The following is a 22,642-nucleotide window of genomic DNA, read 5'->3' on the forward strand; positions in this document are numbered from 1 at the left end:
CATGTGAGGGGTTCAGCTTTCTAAATGGGCCTTGGTTTGACTTTTAGACCAGAAGATTTTACTTCTCCTCCGGGTGTATGAACAGAATGACCTCAGCCTCGTGAACTTCAGGTGAGGTTGGGCCTGGAGGGGCGAGCGGCAGCCTTTGAAGGCGCTGTCCCAAGACTGGGGGAGCGTGTTCTGACAGCAAGCTCCCCAGGTTTTCTCTGGTGCCTTTGTGGTTCTCGGGGAGAGCTGGGATGGAAGGGGCTCCCCTCCGTCACACCCCGGCTCCCGCGGAAGGCCTGGCCTCACGCTCTAAGGATGGTCCATGGCCATCCCTGAAGGAGCAGACCTGAGTGAGGGGCCCACGTGGCGCTCTGTGGGCGTTCAGCAGGCAGCCCTCACGCCAGCACACCGTGCCCGCTCGACCGATGGATCCAGGGGCTCAGCTGCTTGCCCGCTCCCCCGATCCGCCAGGGAACAGCCCCCTGAAGTAGCTAATTTATTTTGTGACTCGAATGACTCCTGCTGACCTGCGCAGAAATGAGTGTGTGTTTGGAGTTCAGTTTAGAAGTCTTTGTTAAGTAGATGTTCACTGAGCGCTTGCTGTTTGACAAGGTGCTGGACCAAGCACTGTTGGCAACACCTAGAGGCATAAGCCATGGTCTTGTCATGTCTCTTAAGGGGATCAGTGACTGTGAATGTAACTCTTCTTAATTGGCATTTGGTGGCATGACCCAGCTGTCAGGGGAGCTCATGAGAGTGCCGTCTCCCGAGGGGGTGTCAGGGAAAGCTTCATGACCTGGTTGGCACTGGAGGGATTTGATGGATGTGAGGGTCGGTGGAGGAGCCTGGGGACACCACGTGGAAGGACCAGGGTCACCATGGCTGGGAGTTGGGAAAGTCAGTAAGTTTCTGGGAATGGTGAGCAGCTCAGCTTGTGTGTATCACAAGATAATCAGAGGGAAGAGGTAGCGGGAAGGCCAGACAGCCTGGTTGGTCGGGATTGTAAGGATCAGACTGAAATACTCTCATTTCCATCCAGGAGAGAGACAGCTGATAGACCTTTGGGGGCAGAGAAATGGTCCCCGTCAGAGCTGGGCTCTCACGGAGCACCTTCCACCAGTGGGGAGGTGGGTGGATGGTAGTGGGGAGAAAAGGAGGAGGAAGGGGAGGCGATCTCTGGGGCCGCTGCAGTGGGTGTTGGTGTGTAACAGGTTGAGGCATTTACATGGTAGACTCGAGGCAGCGATGGCCAGAAGGCCGTTGGGTCAGGCCTGTGGGGCTCGCGGCTGCCTGCGACTCGGGAGGGGTTTGAATCCGGAAGCATCTTGGAGCAGCTGGGATTCTCCAGCTGTGGCCCAGCATCTGGACTCTGGAGCCAGACTTCCCCGCTTGGCATTCCAGCTCTGCCACTGACCAGCTGGTCAGGTGACCAGCTGAGCAACTTCCTTAATCCTCCCGGGATCTCTTCCCCCATTTGCAACATGGGGATAATAATGGTACCCCCGTTATGGGGTTGTCCCACAGATACGATGGACTAGTAGATGTGAAGGGCTTCGAGTAAGGGGCACGTTGTAAGGTCCGTGCAGGTGTCCTCCCCCGACACTGTCACCCGCCCCCATCACTGCTAGCCTCTCCACCACCCGCACCTCCCCCTTTGTTAGGGGGACTAGATGACAGCACTCTCGTCCCATGCTCCGGACAGTGCCTGGCGTGTGCTGGCTGCTTGGCAGAGCTACCCTTGCTGGTCATCGTCCCTGTCGTCCATTCTGTCCCAGGGGTGGGACGTGACCCGTCTTTGTCATCCCACTTGGCTCTAGAGTCCTGCTCTGGGGCCCCGCGGCGGTGGAGCATCACAAGACGTGCCGGAGCCTGGGCAAGTCACTGTGGCAGCAGCCGAGCGTCGGGGACATCCTCCGCCTGCTAGATCGGGACCGCATGATGAAGACCATCCTCCACTTCCCCCAGAAGCGGAAGCTGCTGCCCCCCGAGGTGCGGGGCTGGGGGCAGAGTGAGCGGGGGGCACTGTCAGCAGCAGTGGGTGCCTTCCTGCTCGCCCCGCTGGGGAGTCCGTCGGCCCCCTCGGCTTCAGAATCCTGTGAAACACATGCGCTGTTTCTCTTACGGGCTGTTAACATCGCGTCCCGTACAGTTCCAGCTGTACACGGAGGGACCGAGACAGGGCCCCCGTACACCTGTCACTCCGCTTCAGCCGTTATTGTCACTGGCCATGCTCGTGTCATTCATAACTCCCCTGCACACCCCCCGACCCCGGCAAAAAGACTAGTTTTTACAAAATGGGAATACAGATGCCAAACATCCCCAAAATAGCTGTTTTGTGTTAGAAGCTCTGTTTTCTTATGCTTTTGAATATTCAAAATCATTTAAACTCTAGATTAGCGGCTAAGCACTCATGTGTTTCTTCTACATTATGAGACCAGACCTCACATTCTCTTTGTTTCGGGCTATCTCAGGATGCGGAGGAACTGATCTTTACAGACCGGAGCACAGTGGATCTCGATGGCCTTTATGACCCCTGCTTTCTCCTGCATCTCTTCAGCGAGCTCACCAGGCCGGGTGAGTGCAGCCTTCCGCGGGCCGGGGCACAGGGCCTGACCAGGGCGCAGGGCCAGACCACATCAGCTTTCTCATGGGGGTGACTACCATGGTAACAGAAGTTTGTTACTCATCCTAGAGTGTCTCCATCCGCCTTCCTACCTTTTCATTCCAGAGATTTTTAGAAGAGTAACAGTGAATGTTTTGAATATACAATGACTTAAAAAAAAAAAAAAAAAAACGAAGCCATATTTAATCTTAAATCCTGGGAGTACCCTTTCATCCTTGCTGTTTTTCCTAATTTTCAATGGCAAGAGCCTTTTTTGAATTCCCACTAGATAGTGATCAGATGCCACCAGGTTTTCTCTTTGAGAATGAGGGAGAGCCTGCCGAGGTTGGCTTTTTGTTGGGGTAAGTGTAATTTTGAAATTAAGTGTCGAGTAGCCGGAGGGCGGGAGTGTTTGTGAGCGAACTTAGGCGGGAGACAGGACGCGGGCTGCACGTGCGCGTGGCGGGTCTATTGGTTTGCGGCGTTTTGTCACTGATAGGCATGTCATGATACCTCACTGTGGTTTTCATTTGCATTTCCTGATGGCTGATGGTGTCCAGTGTCTTGAGGTTTGTCGGTTCTCTCTATGTCCTCTTTACTGAAATGTCAGGGCATGGGGCGCCTGGGTGGCTCAGCGGGTTAAAGCTTACTCTACCTTCGGCTCAGGTCATGATCCCAGGGTCCTGGGATCGAGCCCCGCATCGGGCTCTCTGCTCAGCAGGGAGTCTGCTTCCCCATCTCTCTCTCCACCTGTCTCTCTGCCTACTTGTGATCTCTGTCTGTCAAATAAATAAATAAAATCTTTAAAAAAAAAAAAAAGAAAAAGAAATGTCAGGGCATGTCATTTGCCCATTTTCTAATGTGATCTTTTCTCGCGTTTTTTTTCCCCATGAGGTTTGGGGGTTCTTTATATATTCCAGATACTCGTCCTTTGTTGGGTATGTGGCTGACGAATATTTTCTCCCAGTCTGTAGCTTTTGTCATCCTCAGGACAGAGCCTTTCATCCAGCCCAGGTTTTTCATTTTGAGCAAGTCCCGTGGATCAGTTTCCCCTTTCGTGGATCACGTCTGTGCTGATGCTCAGGGCCGGGAGAGTCAGGAGTGGCTCGTGACTGCTCCTCATGGGGCCTCCCCTGAGGAGGCCTCCGCTGGTGCTCAGTGAGGAGCAGGAGGGGCCTTTGGTACTGCCCCCAGCCCCCTCTCGGCCTCCCCGACAGGCGCCACCCCAGCAGGGGACTTGGGGTACCGTCTCACAGCCTGCCGGGCACCACACTGCGCCTTCGCTGGGGTGGGTGGGAGCAGGGCTGCGGCTTTCTCTGAGGTCTTTGGCTGGAGCGGAGCAGCTACTGTCCACATTTTGTCTTGCTAGGCTGCTTCTCTTCTAGCCTTCCTTCTAGGGCCTAGAGAGAGCAGCCTTTTGTTCAGGCTTTGTCGGTGCCTGTTGGTTTCCTGGGCCGCTGGCTTCTTCAGCTCAGAGTCTGGGACACCAGGGGCAGAAAGAAAACACGGGGAGCTCACCTGAGGCCCCCGGCTGGTCAGCCTCCTTTCCACCTTTCAGGGTCATCTTACATCTGTCCAGGATTTTTCGTTTGTGCTTACTGCTAGAAATAGAGAAACTGTGTCCACTCCATCTTCCCAGAGCTATGCATCTAATTTAAGTGATTTTTAACATTAGCTGATACATTCACAAGTTCAAAATTTAGGTGGTACCGGAGGGTCTGCACTGAAACTCTCTTCCCACCCAACGTCTGGCCTCTGTTTCCTCCCGGTGGGAACATGTTAGCTGCCTCTTGCAAGTGCTCCAGGGCCCAGCTTGCTCCTTTGTGGCCTGTCACAGCTGCTGTCGGGCCTACACAGAGGGACCCAGGGGCGGGTGTGGGGAATGGGGCAAGGCCTGTGTTCTGTGGCTCTGCCCATTGGTGTGGCTGGTGTGATGCCTTCAGGACCCCCAGGCTGCTTCCTGCTGGACTTAATTTAGCTGCACTGGGACACCGTGTCCTTATTTGTGCTGTTTTGTTCCTTTTCAACTACAGTTGTCTTTTTTTTAAGGCTTTATTTTTATTTATTTATTTTTAATTAACATGTAAGGTATTATTTGTTTCAGGGGTACAGGTCTGTGAATCATCAGTCTTACACAAAACACAGCACTCACCATAGCACATACCCTCCCCAATGTCCATCACCCAGACCCCCCATCCCTCCCACCCACCTCCCCTCCATCAACCTTCAGTTTGTTTCCTGAGATTAAGAGTCTCTGTCTCCCTTGCTGATTTCAACTTGTTTGATTTTTTTCCTCCCTTCCCCTGTGATCCTCTGCTTAATTTCTCAAATTTCTCATATCAGAGAGATCATATAATTGTCTTTTTCTGATTGATTTATTTCATTTAGCATAATAGCCTCTAGCTCTATACATATCCTTGCAAATGGTAAGATTTCAAAATTTTTTTTTAAACATTTTATTTATTTATTTGACAGATAGGGATCACAAGTAGACAGAGAAAGAGAGAGAGAGGAGGAAGCAGGCTCCCTGCTGAGCAGAGAGCCCGATGGGGGGCTCAAGCCCAGGTCCTGAGATCTTGACCCACGCCGAAGGCAGAGGCTTTACCCCCTGAGCCACCCAGGCGCCCCAAGATTTCAAATTTTTGATGGCTGCATACTATTCCATTGTGTATAGATACCACATCTTCTTTATCCATTCATCTGTTGGTGGACATCTGGGCTCTTTCCACAGTTTGGCTATTATGGACGTTGTTGCTCTAAACATTCAGCTGCACGTGCCCCTTTGGATCCCTACATTTGTATCTTTAGGGTGAATACTCCATAGTGCGATTGCTGGGTCGTAGGGTAGCTCTATTTTCAACTTTTTGAGGAACTTCCATGATGTTGCCCAGAGTGGCTGCACCAGCTTGCATTCCCACCAACAGTGTAGGCGGGTTCCCCTTTCTCCACATCCTCACCAACACCTTGTTTTCTGAGTTGTTAATTTTAGCCATTCGGACTGGTGTGAGGTTGTATCTCATTGTGGTTTTGATTTGTATTTCCCTGATGCCGAGTGATGGGGAGCACTTTTCATGTGTCAGTTGGCCATCTGGATGTCTTCTTGGCAGAAATGTCTGTTCATGTCTTCTGCCCATTTCTTGATTTGATTATTCTTTGGGTGTTGAGTTTGATGAGTTCTTTATAGATTTTGGACACTAGCCCTTTATCTGATATGTCATTTGTGAATATCTTCTCCCATTCTGTCAGTTGTCTTTTGGTTTTGTTGACTGTTTCCTCTGCTGTGCAGAAGCTTTTTATCTTGATGAAACCTCGCTAGTTCATTTTTTGCCCTTGCTACCCTTGCCGTTGGCGATATGTCTAGGAAGAAGTTGCTGCAGCTAAGGTCGGAGAGGTTGCTGCCTGTGTTCTCAAGGATTTTAATGGATTCCTGTCTCACATTTAGGTCTTTCATCCATTTTGAATCTATATGTGTGTGGTGTGAGGAGACATTCTTCCACCCATGGCTGTCCCATTTTCCCAGCACCATTTGTTGTCCTTTTATGCTCCAGCGCTCCTACGTGTGAACAGACGTGCTGGTCTCCCACCGCTGCCTTTCCTAACAGGATGACAGAGTTGGGTCTCCTCGGGGCTTCCTCACTGGTGGCCCCTGGGGTTGCTGTGGCCCCCGGCCTCCGTGAGCACAAGGCTGAGCTAGGTCTTATTTATTTATTTATTTATTTATTTATTTATTTATTTATTTATTTGGCAGACAGAGATCAGAAGTAGGCAGAGAGGCAGGCAGAGAGAGAGGAGGAAGCAGGATCCCTGCTGAGCAGAGAGCCCAATATGGGACTCGATCCTAGGACCCTGGAATCATGACCGGAGCGGAAGGCAGAGGATTTAACCACTGAGCCACCCAGGCGCCCCTGAGCTAGGTCTTATTTGCCGGAGAGCAGGGGCATTTCAGGCCTGCATATAGTCACCGCCACGGTGGGCAGAGATCCTCACTGTTCCCGGGGACTCCCCGGTAGCCTAACAGAGAAACCGGGACCAGCGTGCGGCCCAGACGCTCTCCTGCTTCCCCCTGCCTTCAGCCCTGGCGAGGTCTGTTTGTCATCCAACACAAAAATAGATTTTCCAGAGTCTGAAAACATGAGGTAACTTGAGTGGATTATAACAAATCACTTAGTCTGTTGCTCAGGCTCTTAAGAGAGCTTTTAAGAGATAGAAGGCAAAGGCTTGGAAAAACACTAATAAAAAAATACTAAAATTAGGACACAGTGTTCTCAGGATCTTGCATACTGCCCTTTATTGGTGGGGAGGAGAGTGTCTGGGAGGCCTTTTGTGAAGAGAGGTAACTCGTAAATGGTCTTTGAAGTTAGGGAAATCGCCACATACAGCCTATTTTAAGTTTTATAGACATAATACACGTAGGAAAATTTGCAAAGTATATCCACCCTAAAAAGGATTTGTGGTAGCTTAAAATACCAAATACACTAAAATCATTCACAGCGAAGTAGAAAATTTTTTAAAGCAGAGAGGTGAATACAGATGTAAATACGAAAGTTAAAAAGGAAATAAAAACCAGACAAGAAAAACTAGGTCATTAAATTTTGCTCAGGAATACTTGTCATCCAGAACAAAAAGTGGAAGCATAATGTTTTAAACAAATGTTGTTGTCTTATAGAAGGAAGCATACCAGTTTGTAGGGAGAGAGAAATTTCTAACAGTAAAATGGTAAGTTGAACAGAACTGAAATCTGTGAACAGCATATGGCCAGTGTAGGCTAGGTTTATTGTTATTGAATTAAACCATGAATTTATTTTTCATGTTATTTTTAACATGTATTTTTCTTTTTGCTTCCTCCCTTGGTGGAAAAGTAAGCATGAAGAATGTCTTGAGCGAACTCTTACTGAAGCGGGGTAAATAGAAATGACCATGAGGGGCACCTGGGTGGCTCAGTGGGTTGAACCTCTGCCTTCGGCTCAGGTGATAATCTCAGGGTCCTGGGATCAAGCCCCGCATCAGGCTCTCTGCTCAGTGGGGAGCCTGCTTCCCCTGTCTCTCTCTGCCTCTCTGCCTACTTGTGATCTCTCTCTGTCAAATAAATAAATAAAATCTTAAAAAAAAAAAAAAAATGACCACAAGCCACACGTGTATAGTGGGAGTTTGGGCGAAACCACCAGCTGGATCAAGGAGCAGCATGTAGTGGTGCCCCTTTCTAGGCGGTGCCCCTCCCTGTCCAGCAGGAGCCAGGACCCTATATTTGAACTTTCTGTGAATGGTGCTAGGCCCTATGTGTCCTTTGTCTTAGCTCCACATGCCCCACATTGTGTTTGTGAGATTCCTTCATCCTGTGTGTGGGGCAGAGGTTCTCAGCAGCGTTCTTACTCCTTGTAATGTTAACAACCCTGTGTTGCTAACATCTTGCAATCCTCAGGGTGCCTGGGTGGCTCAGTCGTTGGGCGTGTCTGCCTTTGGCTTGGGCTGTGGTCCCGGGGTCCTGGGATTGAGCCCTGCATCGGGCTCCCTGCTCAGCAGGAAGCCTTCTTCTCCCTCTCCCACTTCCCCTTGTTTGTGTTTCCTCTGTCACTGTGTCTCTCTCTGTCAAATAAATACACAAAAATCTTTAAAAAAAAAAAATTCTTGCACGCCTCAATTAGGCAGATAATTGGTTTTTAAGTGTGGCTGCCAGACTTCAGAGAAACTCTGGTCTCATTGCTCCATTACAGCCTTTCCTGCAACCGAGAACCTGTTTTCCTAACCTTACTGCCTCCCTCCTCCCGAGTCCTTGGATGAGAAACAGGGTCAGCCAGGGCTGTTAGCAATGGCAGTGACAAATGCTTTCTCCACAGCGAGTTCTTGTCCTCAGCAGAACTGGATGGCTATCTGCAGCTCGTCGTGCATGAACATCACAGAATGGAGAAGCGGGTGTGCGGCTCTGTGAGCCTCGTCCCCGGATCACGGGGACACAGGCCCCATGGACTCCTCAGTCCCCTGCCATGCCGCCCCCGAGGAAGGGGTAGAGGAGGGGGTGTGAGGAGAAGCTCCTTGTGCTGGGGCACAGTTGTACTAACCGCTGAAGCCCATGAAACGTGGGGTGCTTTTTATCTTAATCCTCGATCGTTGTGCTGGTTTGGCCATTTCAATCAGAAGATGTGTTATCAGAAGGTCAAATTGCTATTTATGAGGTTCCTGAAACAGAGAGTGGTGTTTATATCCGTGTTTTGATAGCCTGTTACATTTTCCGCACCCCAGCTCTTTTCCTGAAGGGTGACAAAGCCAAGACTTCAGAGAATAGCACGTGACCACGGACATGAAATTGACTTTTCCTCAGGGACACGTGGGAAACCCACTTGTCCTGGAGAATGTCAGTAATTACTAAAAATACCCTAGCTGGCTGAGTACTAGCTGTTTTTAGTGAGTGTAATATTAAATGTTTAGACTGTTCTCGTTCCGAAATATATTCCATTTGTGTGTGTTTGGTGTATAGGTATGTAGCTGTATCTTAACACATCTCATCTTTTCCAAAACAGCGTTATCCCACAGTTGGATGCTTTTCTAAAGCTTTAGGGTTTTTTCCCCCTTTTCATCAAAAGCAATCACTTGTTAGAAATGAGGAAATTTAGTCTGTACACTGTTGGAGCCCAAGATTATTCTTTTTTCATCCTTTTAATTTGCATCTGGATATTAAAAATGGTGTTTCTGCTGATAGACGTATTTGGGTTTTGCCTTTTTAAAATACCAGTCTGGCCATCTCTCCCTTTTAATTGGAATGTGTACACCATTTACGTTTAATGTGATTATTGATCTGATTTCTGGTTTTATTTTCTTTGTTGGCTTTTAGCTATAGTGCACGTGTGTGTTGCTGTAGGGTTTATCGTGCTCACCTTGAATGGATCACAGTTCACCTTCGAGTGAGGCTGTACCACCTCACGGATAGTAGAAGCCCCTTACAGCGATATTGATCTGTTTCTGCCCCTTCTGGCTTTGTGTGCTGTTCTTACCAGATATTTTACTGCTGTATGTTGTAAAACTCACAATATGTTGTTTTTGCTTCAAATTGTCAGTTACCTTTTAAGGAGATTTAAACAGCTTATATTCACTATCTTACAGTTATTGTTTCTGGTTCTGGTAATTCCTCTGTGTAGACCCAGATTTCCATCTTCTGTCATTTTCCTTCTGCCTCAAATACTTCCTTTAAGAATTCTTATAGTTCACATCTGCTGATCAGTACTTTCAGTTCTTTTGTAGAAAAAAGAGCTTAACTTTTGAATGGTTTTCTCAGGGTATAAAATCCTAGGCTGACAGGTTTTTTTTTTCCCCCCTCTTACTGTACTTGAAAGATGTTGCCACTTGATTTTGGATTGCAGTGTTTCTAACAAGAAATCTGCTGTTAGGGGCCAGCATGACTGGGTTGAGCATCCGACTCTTGATCTCAGCTCAGCTCTTGATCCAGGGTCATGAGTTCAGGCCCTGCATTGGGCTCCACACTGGGCATGGGTCTACTTAAGAAAGAAAGAAAAGGAAAGAAGGCAGGAAGGGGGGAAGGAAGGAAAAAAAAAGAAAGAAAGGGAGGAAGGAAGGAAGGAAGGAAATCTACCATCGTTCTTACTTTTGTGTCTCTGTATGTTGTGTGATTGCTCTGCAGATATTTATCATTGGTTTCAAGCAGTTTCATTAGAATGTGCTTTAGTGTAATTTTTTTCATTTTCGTATATTTGAGGTGTTCATTGAGCTTCTTGGCTCTGTAGGTTTATAGTTCTCATCAAATTTGGAAAAGTTTTGGCCATTATTTCTTGAAACTTTTCAGGGACTCTAATTACACATATATTATCCTGCTGGAAAATTGTCCCACAGCTCCATGATGTTCTGTTCCAGGTTTCAATTTTTTTTTTTTCTCTCTGTGTTTCAATTTGGATCATTTCTGTTGCTGTCTTAGAGTTCACTGACCTCTTTGTCTATAATGTCTAGTCTGCTAATAATCCCTTCCAATGCATTTTTCATCTCCAACATTTTAATTTTCACCTCTGGAAACTTGGTCTGAGTTCTTGTATCTTCTGTGTGTCCATTTAACATGCTCAGTGTTTCCTCTAGCTTCTCAAACATGCAGAATGCAGTTGTAGTAGTTATAAAAGTAGTTACAAAAACTACAACAGTAGTTCTGTTACCTTTGTCATATCTGAGTCCTTTTCACAGGGTGGATTTTCCTCTTCTGCTGGGCTGTATTCGTGCTTGTTTGAATGTCTGGTAATTTTTTATTGTAAACCAGACCTGGTGAATTTTATCTTGTTTCATCCTGGATATTTTTATATTCCTGTGAATGTTCTTGAGCTTTGCTCTAGGACACATTTGAGCTACTTAGAAATGGTCTGGTCCCTCCAGTCTTGCTTTGAATCTCTGTTAGGTGGCACCAAAGCAGCGTTTTAGTCGGGGGCAAGCTTCGCCCCACAGCTGACATTAAATCATTCTGAGCAGTCTCCCTTTTCCCTGTGAACTGGGAGGATTTTGCCCTGGCTGGTGGGGACGGGAACTCTTTCCAGGCAGGCACAAGCCTGGGGTTGTCCCTGTTCCTCAGCCTCGGCCGGCTTCCTCATACACTCTTGCCGAGTGGCGCTCTGCGACTGGAGCTCTCTTCCCTGGGACTCTCCTGTGTGAATTCTGGCCACCTTGGCCTCCCAGCCGGGCGCTCTTGTCTGCACAACTCAGCATTCTTCAGTCTCTACCTGGGTTTGTCCTCCCTGGGCCTTGGCCTAGAAATCTCCAGGCTTCAAGCTGGGATGATCAGAAGGTTCATCTTGTTTTCTCTCTTGGAGATCACGGCCATTTGTTGCCTCAGGTCCAATGTCTTGAAAAACCTTGTTTCGTTTCTAGTTTTTAGTCACTTCTGGTGACAGGTAATTCAGGTTTCTGCCACTGTCTTGGGTGGAAGTGGAAATCCTGGTTATTCCTTGATAAACATTGAGAAAGCAGAAGGGAACTGTGTGCGTGCATCTGTGCCCCCATCAGTCACCCTTCAGGGGAGATGCTGGTGGAAGGTCTAGGGAGGTCTGCCGCTTCCGAGAGACAAGGACACTTAATGGTGTAAAGGGATTTCTGTGCTCATGGGCGGCCACCCATTTGGAGACTATTCTGTGCTTGTGGAACTGTTGGAATTATAGAGAAGTAGCTGATTATTGCGGTTTTTCTTCTTGTTGATTCTCAGGTTTTTTTAATTGCCAGAATTACCTTTTAAAAGTCTAATGTTAGGAAGAGAAGAAAAAAAGAGTTTGACTTTTTAAAAACACTGGTGGCATTTCTTTAATCGATAGTACATTCCAAGATGGTGCACTGGGGGTTGTCACCTCCGTTGGTTTGTGTTGGGTTCCCGATTGAACAGGAACACCAGCTCCCCAGTCCCTCGGTCTACAGAGCGTCTGTGTGGGTGATTGCCATGACCAAACCTGCCGCTTAGTTGTTTTTAAACACAGTGACCTGTCCCTGTTCTAAGGTTTTTTTCAATTTTTACCTTACAATTTGTGACAGTATTTATGTTGTAAAAAGCCTTAGATCTTTATTAAAGAGGATTCTAAGTGTCCTGAATTTTGTTATTGGTAATCAGGCCCTTTAAGTCGTGGTCATGTGGGTCCCTGTGTATATCCGACCTTCTCTCTCGGTCACGTCATTTCCTGAAATGGTTGTAGGTTTTTTACTAAAATCGATGGGTCGGAGGTGCCTGGGTGGCTCAGTCAATTGAGCATCTGCTCAGGTCTCCATCACAGGAACCTGGGATGGAATCCTGAGTCAGGCTCTCTGCTCAGTGGGGCGTCTACTTCTCCCTCTCCCTGCCATTCAACCCTGCTTGTGCTGTCTCTCTGTAGCTCTCTGTCAAATAGTCAATAAAATCTTTAAAATCTTAAAAAAAAAAAAAAAAAATTGTTGGGCCACAGGTCAGACAGGTTTGCCCTGGCTAAACTTTCCAGCTTCCCTGCCTTTCATATTTTCCTTAGTGGTGTTTGTGGCTAGGAATTCAGAAGCTGTGGGCTGAACAGGGTAGAGACAGGAAGTTGGTTTTCTCGGCTGAGAGCTCCCCAGTCGTGTTCCCCAGGGATCTCGTGTCTCAGGTCTAAATGGCACCTCATTCTTCTCTGGCTTGTTGAGTATTTGTGAGAAGTCATGAAATCATCCCGATTGGGGTTGACTAACATTCTACAAGCTGCAAGTAGGGGTTATTGCCGTGCAGGGAAGATAGGCTTTAATCCAACTTCAGCAGAAGCTAAAGGGAGCTGGAGATACTTACATTTCTTGTATCTCCCACTCGTAGCTGATGTTGGCAAGAGGAGACTTAACCCCCATGTTACACAAGCATCGTGATCATTTCGTATGCGTGTGTTCATCGCTAATGTTGGCAAAATGCAAAAGGAAATTTAATTCCCCATGTTACACAAGCATCACGATCATTCCTTGTGTGTGTGGATTTAATGCTGTATTTTACTTCCATAGAATTTGTGGTGGATTGTCGAAAATTTTTGGATTCCAATGCTCTGGGCCTAACTGTCGCAGCCCTCAGCAGCTATGACCCCCAGATGCGGGCTGCAGCCTACTACGTGCTGGCGGCCTACTACTCTCAGCTGGAAGGGGCGCGGTTCCGAGAGCAGTCCCAGGTGAGTGGGGCTGAGGGTCCTGGCGGATCTCTGGAGCTGGCTTTCTGCTGGGTCTGGTAGCAGCATTTCTGGGGAGCATAGAAATGTATTGGAAGGAGACTGCTGACAAAGAACCAAGGTCCATTCCCTTGTAGGGAGTGATGCTGGGGGTTACCTCTGGTTTTCAGCCCTCACGGAGACTGAGAAAGCTCTCCCCTTCCTAACACTTCTTGTGTGTAGGTGGGCAAAGCAGTTCAGTTTCTTTGGTCTGAGCTGAGTGGTTAAGGCAGCTGTTACCCAGAACACACCGAGCCCCAGAAGCCTGGCTCCAGGGCGGCAGGGAACAGGAGGAGCCTCGCTTGTTCCCTCTGCCCTTGGGCACGTGCCCGACTCCTCGAGGAAGTGATCAGGGACACTGCCATTCCGAGCGTCATCTCTGGCGGCCCCTGGGATGGGAAGAGTAGGCCGCCTGGCAGAGCTGTGTTTCAGCTGTGCAAGACAAGGCTGGTCACAGTTCTTAAAATTCTTTTTTCTTCCCCCTTCTTCTGTTTTCCTGGTTTTAAGCTACTCTACCTGTTGGATGTAGTCCGGAATGGGATCCGAACTCAGAACATGAGACTCACCTTTACCTTGACTCTCTTCATTGCCAAAGCAGCCTCGCAGATTTTGAAACCAGGTACCACTGCATGTCCGCATGTCGGCATTAATCCCACCAGCGTGATCCGCTGCATGCGTGAATAAGGCCGTGTCCGGCTCACGCTGTGCTCTGACAGTGAGCTGCGTGCGTGCCCGCGGGCACAGGCAGTGAGTAAAGCGTGGCTGTGAGGAAGCTCTTTCTGGGCGCCGTGGCTGAGATCAGAAAGAAGCCCAGTGAGGAAGCCCAGCGCAGAGCAGTGTGTGTGAGGGGGCGTGGGATGTGTCCTCGCATTTGCTGTGGGCGTGGGACACCACAGGACACGCCTGTCGTGGCACCTGCCCCCCGGGGCTGCTGTGAGGGGGCACGGGGATCCTGTACCTGCAGGGCGCCTGATGCAGGAAGTCTGTCCCACAGCAGCTGTGGGTCTGTTTATGGAAGTGAGAGTCTGCACAGCTCGTGGGTCCTGAGCTAGAAGGTGTTTGGCCTGGAAGCCGTCACCATGCAGTTGCTGGCCTGGGTCCGAGAATACACGGCTCCTTGTGCAGTGGCCACGGGCATCACTGCCAAGGTAGCCTGAGGACAGGTGTTGGCTGTGTTGGGGTCACAGGGTTCTGTGTCATGTGGTCTCGTTCAGATGCAGAAGCAGCCCCCCCATCCAAGGCCCCCCATGTCAGATAGCCTGTCCAGGGTCCCGCAGGTTCTCTCCAGTCGCATTGCTGTTAGAATTCAGATCTAGTTTCCATCTTCTCCGTATAGTTTTTATTTTATGGTTTTTCTTTTAGAAATTATAGGAGAGACAGTAATCAGTCATTTGTAGACTCTAAAGAAAGAGACACTTCTGAGAAACTATCCTAGCAGAGGCCATGGTGATTGGTCCAGCCTGTGCCATCTCAGACCAATGTCAGGGCCGGGAGCACAGGCAGCAGTGGTCAGGGGGTGGCCTCTGAGGATCTGGGCAGTCAGGACAGGTCGGAGGTGGTGATCAGAGGGTGGGAGACAGCAGGGGGAGGAGGCGTGTGTCCACGTCGGCCTCATTGCATCCCAGAGTGACCGGGGGGGCATCTGAGGCTCCCGTGCTGGGACACTGCCCTTCAGCTAGAGGCCAGTCGGGGTGGGCGCCAGCCCCCCTCTGCATCCCAGCCGATTGGAGCTCATGCGGTGGGCTGCTGGCGGGGGCGGGGCAGCATCCTCCGTGGTTTCCGAACCGTGTGCAGCCTGGAGCCGGGTGTCTTCCTGCTGCAGTCTGGTTCTCAAGAACTGAGAATCGGAATAAGGATACAAAAGCTCTGTGGGGGGTACGGATTTCTGACCCCCAGCTCCTGCTCCCCAACTCCAGCGGAGTGTGGGGGTCCTGCTGGGGCCTGATCTGAGCGACTGTCTGCCTTTGTTCTCAGAGGACCACATGTACTTGAAGATCAACAAGTTCCTGCTGTCACACGAGTACTTGAATATGAGCAAAGTTCCGGGCTTCTACCAGTTCTTCTACAGCTCAGACTTGGAGGTGAGGCTTCTGAAGTCCCCGAGGGCCCCCGGAGACTCCTCCGTTGGATCATGAGCCCCTGCTGTCATTCTGGTACTCTCCCCCGGGTGCTGTTGGCGGCCGGCAGCCCAGTTGCGCAGACAGTGTTGGAGCGAGACGGTCAGGAAAGCGAAAGGTCACGCAGGCTCACTTGTCGATATGCTTCTCATGCCATGTGTTAATTCTTAGGTGACTTCTCACACGTTCAAAACAGTCCTTAACAGGCCTACGTTTTATGGCACTCTCATTCTGTGTCCTTGGTGAAGGGCCGGGGTCGGTATTAAATGTGATTTTGTAGACCGTCTTCGTGAGTCGATGCAGGGCAGTGTTTGAACTTGGCCTGAAGAAACCAAGTCAAATCCTGAGGCTCTTCAACGACACAGCCAACAACAGACAAACGTCTTTGCGGCTGTGGCTGTTGCTGTGCTGCCGGCACTCGGGAGAGGTGGGGTTTGCAGGGGCCTCGGGTCACAGGGCTTCTGTGTTGGGAACAGCAGTCTCCTGCTTGCCTGGGTTACAGCAAAAGACAGAACGGGAATGGCTGTTCGAGATCCTTCGGCAGGGGATGCGGGACAGGCACTGCTACGAGCTCTGTGCCCGGCGAGGCGTCTTCCACATCATCCTGTCCTTCTTCAACAGCCCGCTGTGTGACGACGAGGCCCAGGTAGGCGGCGCCCAGTCTGTCTGAGCGCATTAGGGCTGTGCTGCTTCTCAAGGTGGTTTGGGGGGGTTGGGTTTGTAGAGAGAGAATGAACGGGAAGGGGCAGAGGGGGAGAGAGAGAGAATCTCAAGCAGACCCCACGCTCAGCACGGAGCTGGATGGGGGACTCGATCTCATGACCTTGAGATCGTGACCTGAACCAAAACCAAGAGTCAGACGCTGAGCCACCCAGGGCTGCCCCGTTTTTCTGAAGGTTTTATTTGCAAGTGAAATCTGTGCATTCTAATCCCAGCCTGGACATGACCGACCTACTAATGTGACATCAAGCTGACTTTCCATGAGGGAAAATGAGATCCCACGAGTGCCTTTCCTGTAGAGGCTGTGGGCTGGCACTCACTGCCATCTGTCCTCGGGTGATGTGCTGTTTGTCGTGGCCCCTTCTCTGTGGCTTGGCCTGCTAGTAGAGCTACCCAGTAACTGTGAGCCTTTGGAGCCACCAGAATGTCACTAAATGCACAGAAGCTGTATTTTCCCAAAACTCAGCTAGGAAACAAGAATTGGAGTCAAAACCAACAGTGTCAGAGCCAACGAGGGAATGCCCTCGACCAAGAGCTCATGTGTTCTAAAGGCCAAGGGTGGCTGGAAGGAGTAACTAGGTGAAGCCACGGTATTTGGATTAATTTGTAGCCTGTCAGCTTTTGTGTCTGATAGTGTATAAAATGTGGGTAAAGGTGAGCAGGTCAGAAGAGAGAAACACGTCGGAATAAACTGAATTTGGATATGATAGTTTTTTATTCTTTATGGCATGGGAGAACTCTAAAACACCCAATTCACCATTCAAGGGGCAGTCCTGTGTTTCTGTCTGCCTTTCCAGGTGGTAAAACGGAAGGGACAAAATGGGCCACTAGCTGTTTTTCTGGATGAAGAGTCGGTCCATGTTCTCTCCCAGCCTCACATGTGGGCCATGTGGTTTCTGAGCCACGACTTGAGGCCCGTGGGTTGGTTCCTTAGGATGGGCTCGCAGGCGTGGGCTCCCCCAGGGTGGGCAGTGGCTGTGGAGTCTGTGTGTCCGGCCAGCATCGCCACCACGCTCCCAGACTTAGCCAGGCAAGCTTCGTCTGCCACCACCTGGGAACGGGACAGACCGTGATGTTGTTTAACTTGTTCCTTTGATCCAGTAAACTTGGTTTTCGTACTGAGAAGTAACTCTTAGTTTTGGGTTTTCAGAATTGGATTCTCGAAATTCTGCAGAACGCTGCCCGGGATGCCCAGTCCGCCTATGAGATCCTGCGGGACTATAGCCTTTTAACGTGGATTTTACACATCCTTGAGAGCAGGTAAGCACTTTGTGTGTGAGACGTGTGTTGGGTGGGAAGAGAGAGGGGTGGAGACCGTGGAGTCCACTGCTGGCTTCGGAGTTGGTGGGAAATGGGCAGTAGAATCCAGTAGAATCCAGACTCTCTCGTTGGGACTTCAGGGGATGGTCCAGCTAGAAAGGAGAATCACGCCGCACCCCATCCCGTGCCGAAGCCTTGTTTGTGTGGCAGGCTCCCTGTTTTGACTTGGACGCTGTGCCTTTGGGGGCTGCGGTGGGGGTAAGCAGGTGGGATTGCTGGGGGCGGGGCCAGCCTGCCACCCACTGCCAGGTGCAGCCACTGCGGGCAGAGTCTGTCCCATGGCTCCCCCACCCCTGCTCCAGCCAGGGTCACCAAAAGGAGAGGACATGGCAGCGAGCGTTCTGTACTTGGTTACAGGTTTCTGGAGACCCAGCTGCTGTCCAACATCATCTCCTTGCTACACACACTGTGGGTGACCAACCTGGGGGACAAAGGAGTGGCATTGGAGGGCCAGGCTTCCTGCCAGCCAGGATCCCAGGAGCCTCAGAAGTTGCTCGCCCTGCACTTAGTCAACGAGTTCCTGTATGTTCTCGTTGCGCTCACAAGGCACCTGAGGTAAGCGCCTGCCCTACCGGCGCGGCCCCTAGCGTGGGGCCTCTGTGGACGTCCCCTCTCAGTGGTCCCCTCGGTGCTGGCTCCACAGGTGGGGCTGTGGGCCCGAGGGCTGCTGTCAGTCGTGGATGATGTCAGAAAATCTATTTTAGCTGTTTCTTCTTTTCTGCTTCAACTTCGGGAGGCTCCTTTCACAACCCTGAGAGCCTGACACTCTGGAAACCTAAAACGTGTCATAGCGGATCATTTTTAGCGGCAAACAACTTGATAATTTGATTCAAGCACTTCAAGTGGTGTCTTGTAGAAAGAACGTCTTTTCCATGACTTTAAACCTAAGAAAGGCAGGCTGTTCCCAGACTTGCCTCTGCCTTCGCCAGCCTGCACAGACTCACTTGTCTGAGACTCTCGTTGAAAATTCCAGTATTTCCATCTGGCTCCTGGAATAATGCTCCTCGGTTCCTCAGACTGCTGACTGCTCCCCAGATTCCACGGTCTTAGAGAAAATGCAGCCTGTGTGCTCCGAGTTCTGGCTTAGGGACGGAGGTAGTGCTCATTGGAGCCAGAAGAACTGATCGCCAATAGGTGATAATCTCAGTGAAGACTTTCTTGATAAATCTGAGAGCATGTGGTCTTTGGTTGCTCTGAATTACGAAATCAGTGCCGACAGACTGCTTTCTTATTCTGAGGCTGTTGAAAGACACACTGGTGTTTGAGAACTGATTCCTACTTAAAATAATTTTTAATATTGTGTGGAGCAGCTGGTATTGAATTTTCAGTTCCCTCGAGGTTAGGGCGGATTTCCTGCGGGAGCTCACGGTCCGGTTTGGCCGTGAGTGGGGCTGAGTCTGCGAGGTGGTGAGGCCCAGGGGAGTCGGCCGTCCTGTGGTGCTCAGTCAGGCGGCTGGTGTCCCGACCCTCTCGGCCTCTCCGCCTCGCTCTCCCGGTTAGCCATGGTTTCCAGGAGATTTCTATGCCTTCAGCATGGAGGGGAGACTCGGGTCCCCACCGAGCCTCTGCTGGAGCGACTTGCTTTTTCCTATTCTTTGTGGTGGGCTCCATGCCCCTGTGTCTGTTGTGAAGGGACACCCGAGTCATGGGTGGACCTTCGGCCCCTCTGGGTCTGTGGCATTGCCCAGCCACCCCGGTCCTGGGCTGGAGGATGAGGAGGCAGCTTTTGCTCAGTTTGTGACATTGGCTCCCTACAGGCTGACCTTGGCCTCCGCCCAGCTGACCAGCTTCTTCGCGGCGCTCGACTCCGTGCTCAGGTACCGGGCCACCGTCATGCAGGCCTTCAAGGACATGAACCGCTTTACCGTGAATGAGACGGTGCTGTCCACCAAGGACGTCCTCGTCCTCCTGCACAAATGGAGCCTCCTTGAGAGAGACGCAACGCTCCAGCAGGACCTGAGATCAGCCATTGAGAAATACCAAGTTAGGGAGCTCCTGAGTGAGTGTCGGGACCCGACGGTGTGGTGTTCCCCAAACTGTGCTCATGTCCCCCGCAGAGCCGCTGGCACATGCCCTCTCTGAGCAGTGTGGCCAAAGCTGATGAGGTCCCGAGGGTGGGCCCCCCATCCTTGGGGAGACCTGGCTTGGAACTCCCCCTGCCACTGTCATTGCTCCCGGGGAGGGCCAGCGGGTGGCTTTGGTTGTGGTGAGGACGGATGGGGTTTGTCCTGAGAGCAGCGGTGACCGTCACAATCCGGTCTGGTGTGGAGCTCTCGCCAGGCTCCAGGGGTAGGAGCGTGTCCTGTGGGAGCCGAGCAGGGGCCAGAGCTCGGGACCTCTCCCTCTTCCCCCCTCCATTACCCACCTGCCCCGATCTGTGTGGGGAAGAGGGCGTCAGGCTCACTGCCTTCCTCTCTGGGTGGGTGACAGAGATGCTCAAGGACAAGAACAAGCCCGTTGTGCCAGCCCGAGCCCGAGGCCCACGGGGCCGGAAGAGGAGGCCTGGGGAGGCAGAGGAGACGGCTGACCCTGAGCCGCAGGCAGCCGCCCTGGAGACATGCAGGGGCCTCCTGAGGTCCATACTGACCCACTGGGGGCCCACGGACGGGGCCACCCCCGAGAGCACTGCACCGGGCCTGGTGTGCGCTGCCACGTCCCTGGCGGTCCGCTGGGCGCTGCGGTCGGTGGCGGAGTGTCCGCTGAGCAGGGCGGAGGCCTCAGGACTGCTCGGCTGGCTGAAGAGCCACGTTCTGCCGCAGCCGGGGGTCGTGGCTGAGCTGCTTGGGGACAGCGCCGTGAGAAGTAGCATCTTCAAGCTGTACAGCCGGTTCTGCAGTGCTGGGGAGCTGGCGGGGCCCACGCGGAGCCTGGCCTGCCTGTTCAGTGAGGTCCTGCTGCAGCTGCTGGCGGCCCAGGGCCCAGTGCGGAGCCCCTGCTACCCGGCGGTCCAGCGCCTCTGCCTCGCCTCCCTGCAGGAGGACGATGGAGCCACTGCAGGTGAGGTGCCGCGTCAAGCCTGTCTGGGACTCGGGATGTAGCACTCACGCGGCCGAGCCAGAGTGTCGGGCTTGTAGCTGCTGTTGGGCCCCGGACATGAAGGGAGCGGAGGCCTTTGCCTTTGCTCTCAGGCGAGAGCCCAGGGGCGGCTGTGTGTGTGTGGACAAGTGCCCCCTCAGGCCCACTGCGGGGCACCAGCTGTCCTCCGTTCCCAGCCTTCCTCCTGCGAGGGCTTCCTTCTCATGGGGCACGCGGGGTACACGTGGCTACAGGTGCACGCGTGTGCGGACTTGCATGTACACGCCCAGGCATGCACACGTACCGTCCTTTCCGCCGTCCTTTCCCCAGGGATGGGAGGGGAGCAGGAAGGGAGGATAGCTAAACCAGCAGCCCAAGCAGGTGACCTCCCAGGGGCAGTAGTAGGGAGATGACATCTCTCGTCTGGATGCTTTCGGGGAGTTGAGTCTGGGCCTGGGAAACCCTGTCACCTCCCCCGTGCCATTGGGGAAATGATGTGAAATGATCTCGGAACCTCTCCTCAGACCTTAATTCTGATTCTCAGCACGGGTGGCCAGAACCAAGAAGAAACTTGGCTTGTAGTAGCTTTCCTTACATTTTACACACATTGATCAAATAAAAAGATTAATTTTAGAGTAAAGAAGATTAACCCCAAAGTTAAGCAAAGGCAAAATTAATTTTTCTTTCTTTTTTTTTTTTTAAAGATTTTATTTATTTATTTGACAGAGAGATTACAAGTAAGCAGAGAGGCAGGCAGAGAGAGAGAGGAGGAAGCAGGCTCCCTGCCAAGCAGAGAACCTGATGCGGGGCTCAATCCCAGGACCCTGGGATCATGACCTGAGCCGAAGGCAGAGGCTTTAACCCACTGAGCCACCCAGGCGCCCCAAAATTAATTTTTCTTAAACATTTGCTCACCTCCTTTTGCCATAGTTCATTGGGCATTGAGCAAAGCCCCTGTGTCCCCATGCGTGGGGGGAGGGGCATTGGGGGGAAGTGACCGGTTTTCCAGCGAAGTAGCCTGTGTCCTAATGGCCCTGTTGTCCACCTCTTCCTCAGCCACCGCAGCGTTCCTGGTGTCTCTGTACATTAAAGACATCTGGCTGGGGGCCCAGCGGCCAGACACCCTCCTAACCCATGTCCAAATGATCTGTGACGCCACAGAGGACACGCTAAGTGGTGACGAGGAGGCCGTCGTCATCCTCTGCAAGGACATCACTGCCTCGGTCCCCAGCGCGTGACGCCCTGCCTCCTGATACTTCCTGACTCCAGGTTCTAGAAGTTCGGTTGAGTCAGGGTTTTCATGCAGAAGTTCTGTCTGCGGTCACTGTGTTTCCTGACAAGTGACGTTGACTCATTAATGCACCAGCAGGCACAGAGCGCACGCAGGGTGGTCGGAGCTGTAGTGGGCTTGGGCCTTCCGGGCCGCAAGCCCGTTCAGTGTTCAGATAGGCAAGACCCTTCCTCTCGGCTTCATCCCTTTCCAGAGAATACACGTCAAGTTGAGGTAACACTTCCGAGCACGGAAGAGATTTGTGCATGTTAAAGCCAAAATGTCCAAGAATACAGTACGTCAGCTAAAAGAGGGTGAAGAGAGATGTTTCAGCTTTCCTTCACGTGAGAAGTCTTACAGAGCTGTGTATAGCTTTGTGAGTGAATGAGTTCCTGCCAGTGTTAATTATTTTAGTACATAAAAGGACGTTACACTAGACCCTTACTGTGTAAAATGGATTTGACCTCTACTTTGGAAAGAAAGCCTGTATTTTTTTTAATTGTTTCAAAGCGGGGGCTTGGGATTTTGTAACTTGTTAATAAATGTCTATTTTTGTTAGACGTATGTGTTTTGCTTAATTGGTTTTAACAGGCCATTTTATTTCACAGAAATGTGCAGTTTAGAGGTCAAGATTTGACTTTTTAAGGTTCTTATGTTAATTGTGCAGCAGCCGACAAACCCTAGAGAATTCTGGCGCGTGCGGTTAGAGCTCCGCGTGTGCCCACAGCCCTCCCATACCCGGTGTTGGGGGCTAAGTGGGGGGGATTGCTGCTTGGCCTCGGTCACAGGACCGCACAGCGGCCTTCCCAGTCCCTTGGCCTCAGCTTAAACGTTGACACTTTGATGTTCCTGCAGTGTTCCTTAGTCTGGGTTCTGGTGGTTTTCCACGATTGAGGATTTTTGACCAGGATAAGGGTAGTGTCTGCCTCCAATCCCCTTACCCAGTCCGGGC

At 51.1% G+C, this 22,642-nt stretch overlaps 1 protein-coding gene across 1 annotated transcript in view; it reads left to right on the forward strand.

Moving 5' to 3' along the window:
• Positions 1–22,250, forward strand: part of URB1 (URB1 ribosome biogenesis homolog) — a 68,290-nt gene extending 46,040 nt beyond the window's left edge. The window contains exons 28-39 of the mRNA XM_047721030.1: positions 48–111; positions 1,806–1,977; positions 2,460–2,562; positions 13,052–13,212; positions 13,756–13,867; positions 15,223–15,329; positions 15,868–16,011; positions 17,236–17,345; positions 17,763–17,960; positions 19,163–19,404; positions 19,836–20,402; positions 21,477–22,250. Coding sequence (XP_047576986.1) covers positions 48–111; positions 1,806–1,977; positions 2,460–2,562; positions 13,052–13,212; positions 13,756–13,867; positions 15,223–15,329; positions 15,868–16,011; positions 17,236–17,345; positions 17,763–17,960; positions 19,163–19,404; positions 19,836–20,402; positions 21,477–21,658 — 2,162 coding nt within the window. The 3' untranslated portion in view covers positions 21,659–22,250. The remainder of the gene's footprint in view (positions 1–47; positions 112–1,805; positions 1,978–2,459; positions 2,563–13,051; positions 13,213–13,755; positions 13,868–15,222; positions 15,330–15,867; positions 16,012–17,235; positions 17,346–17,762; positions 17,961–19,162; positions 19,405–19,835; positions 20,403–21,476) is intronic.
• Positions 22,251–22,642: the final 392 nt, after the last annotated feature.

Source organism: Lutra lutra, chromosome 1 (assembly GCF_902655055.1).
Source record: "Lutra lutra chromosome 1, mLutLut1.2, whole genome shotgun sequence".
Lineage (NCBI taxonomy): Eukaryota > Metazoa > Chordata > Mammalia > Carnivora > Mustelidae > Lutra > Lutra lutra.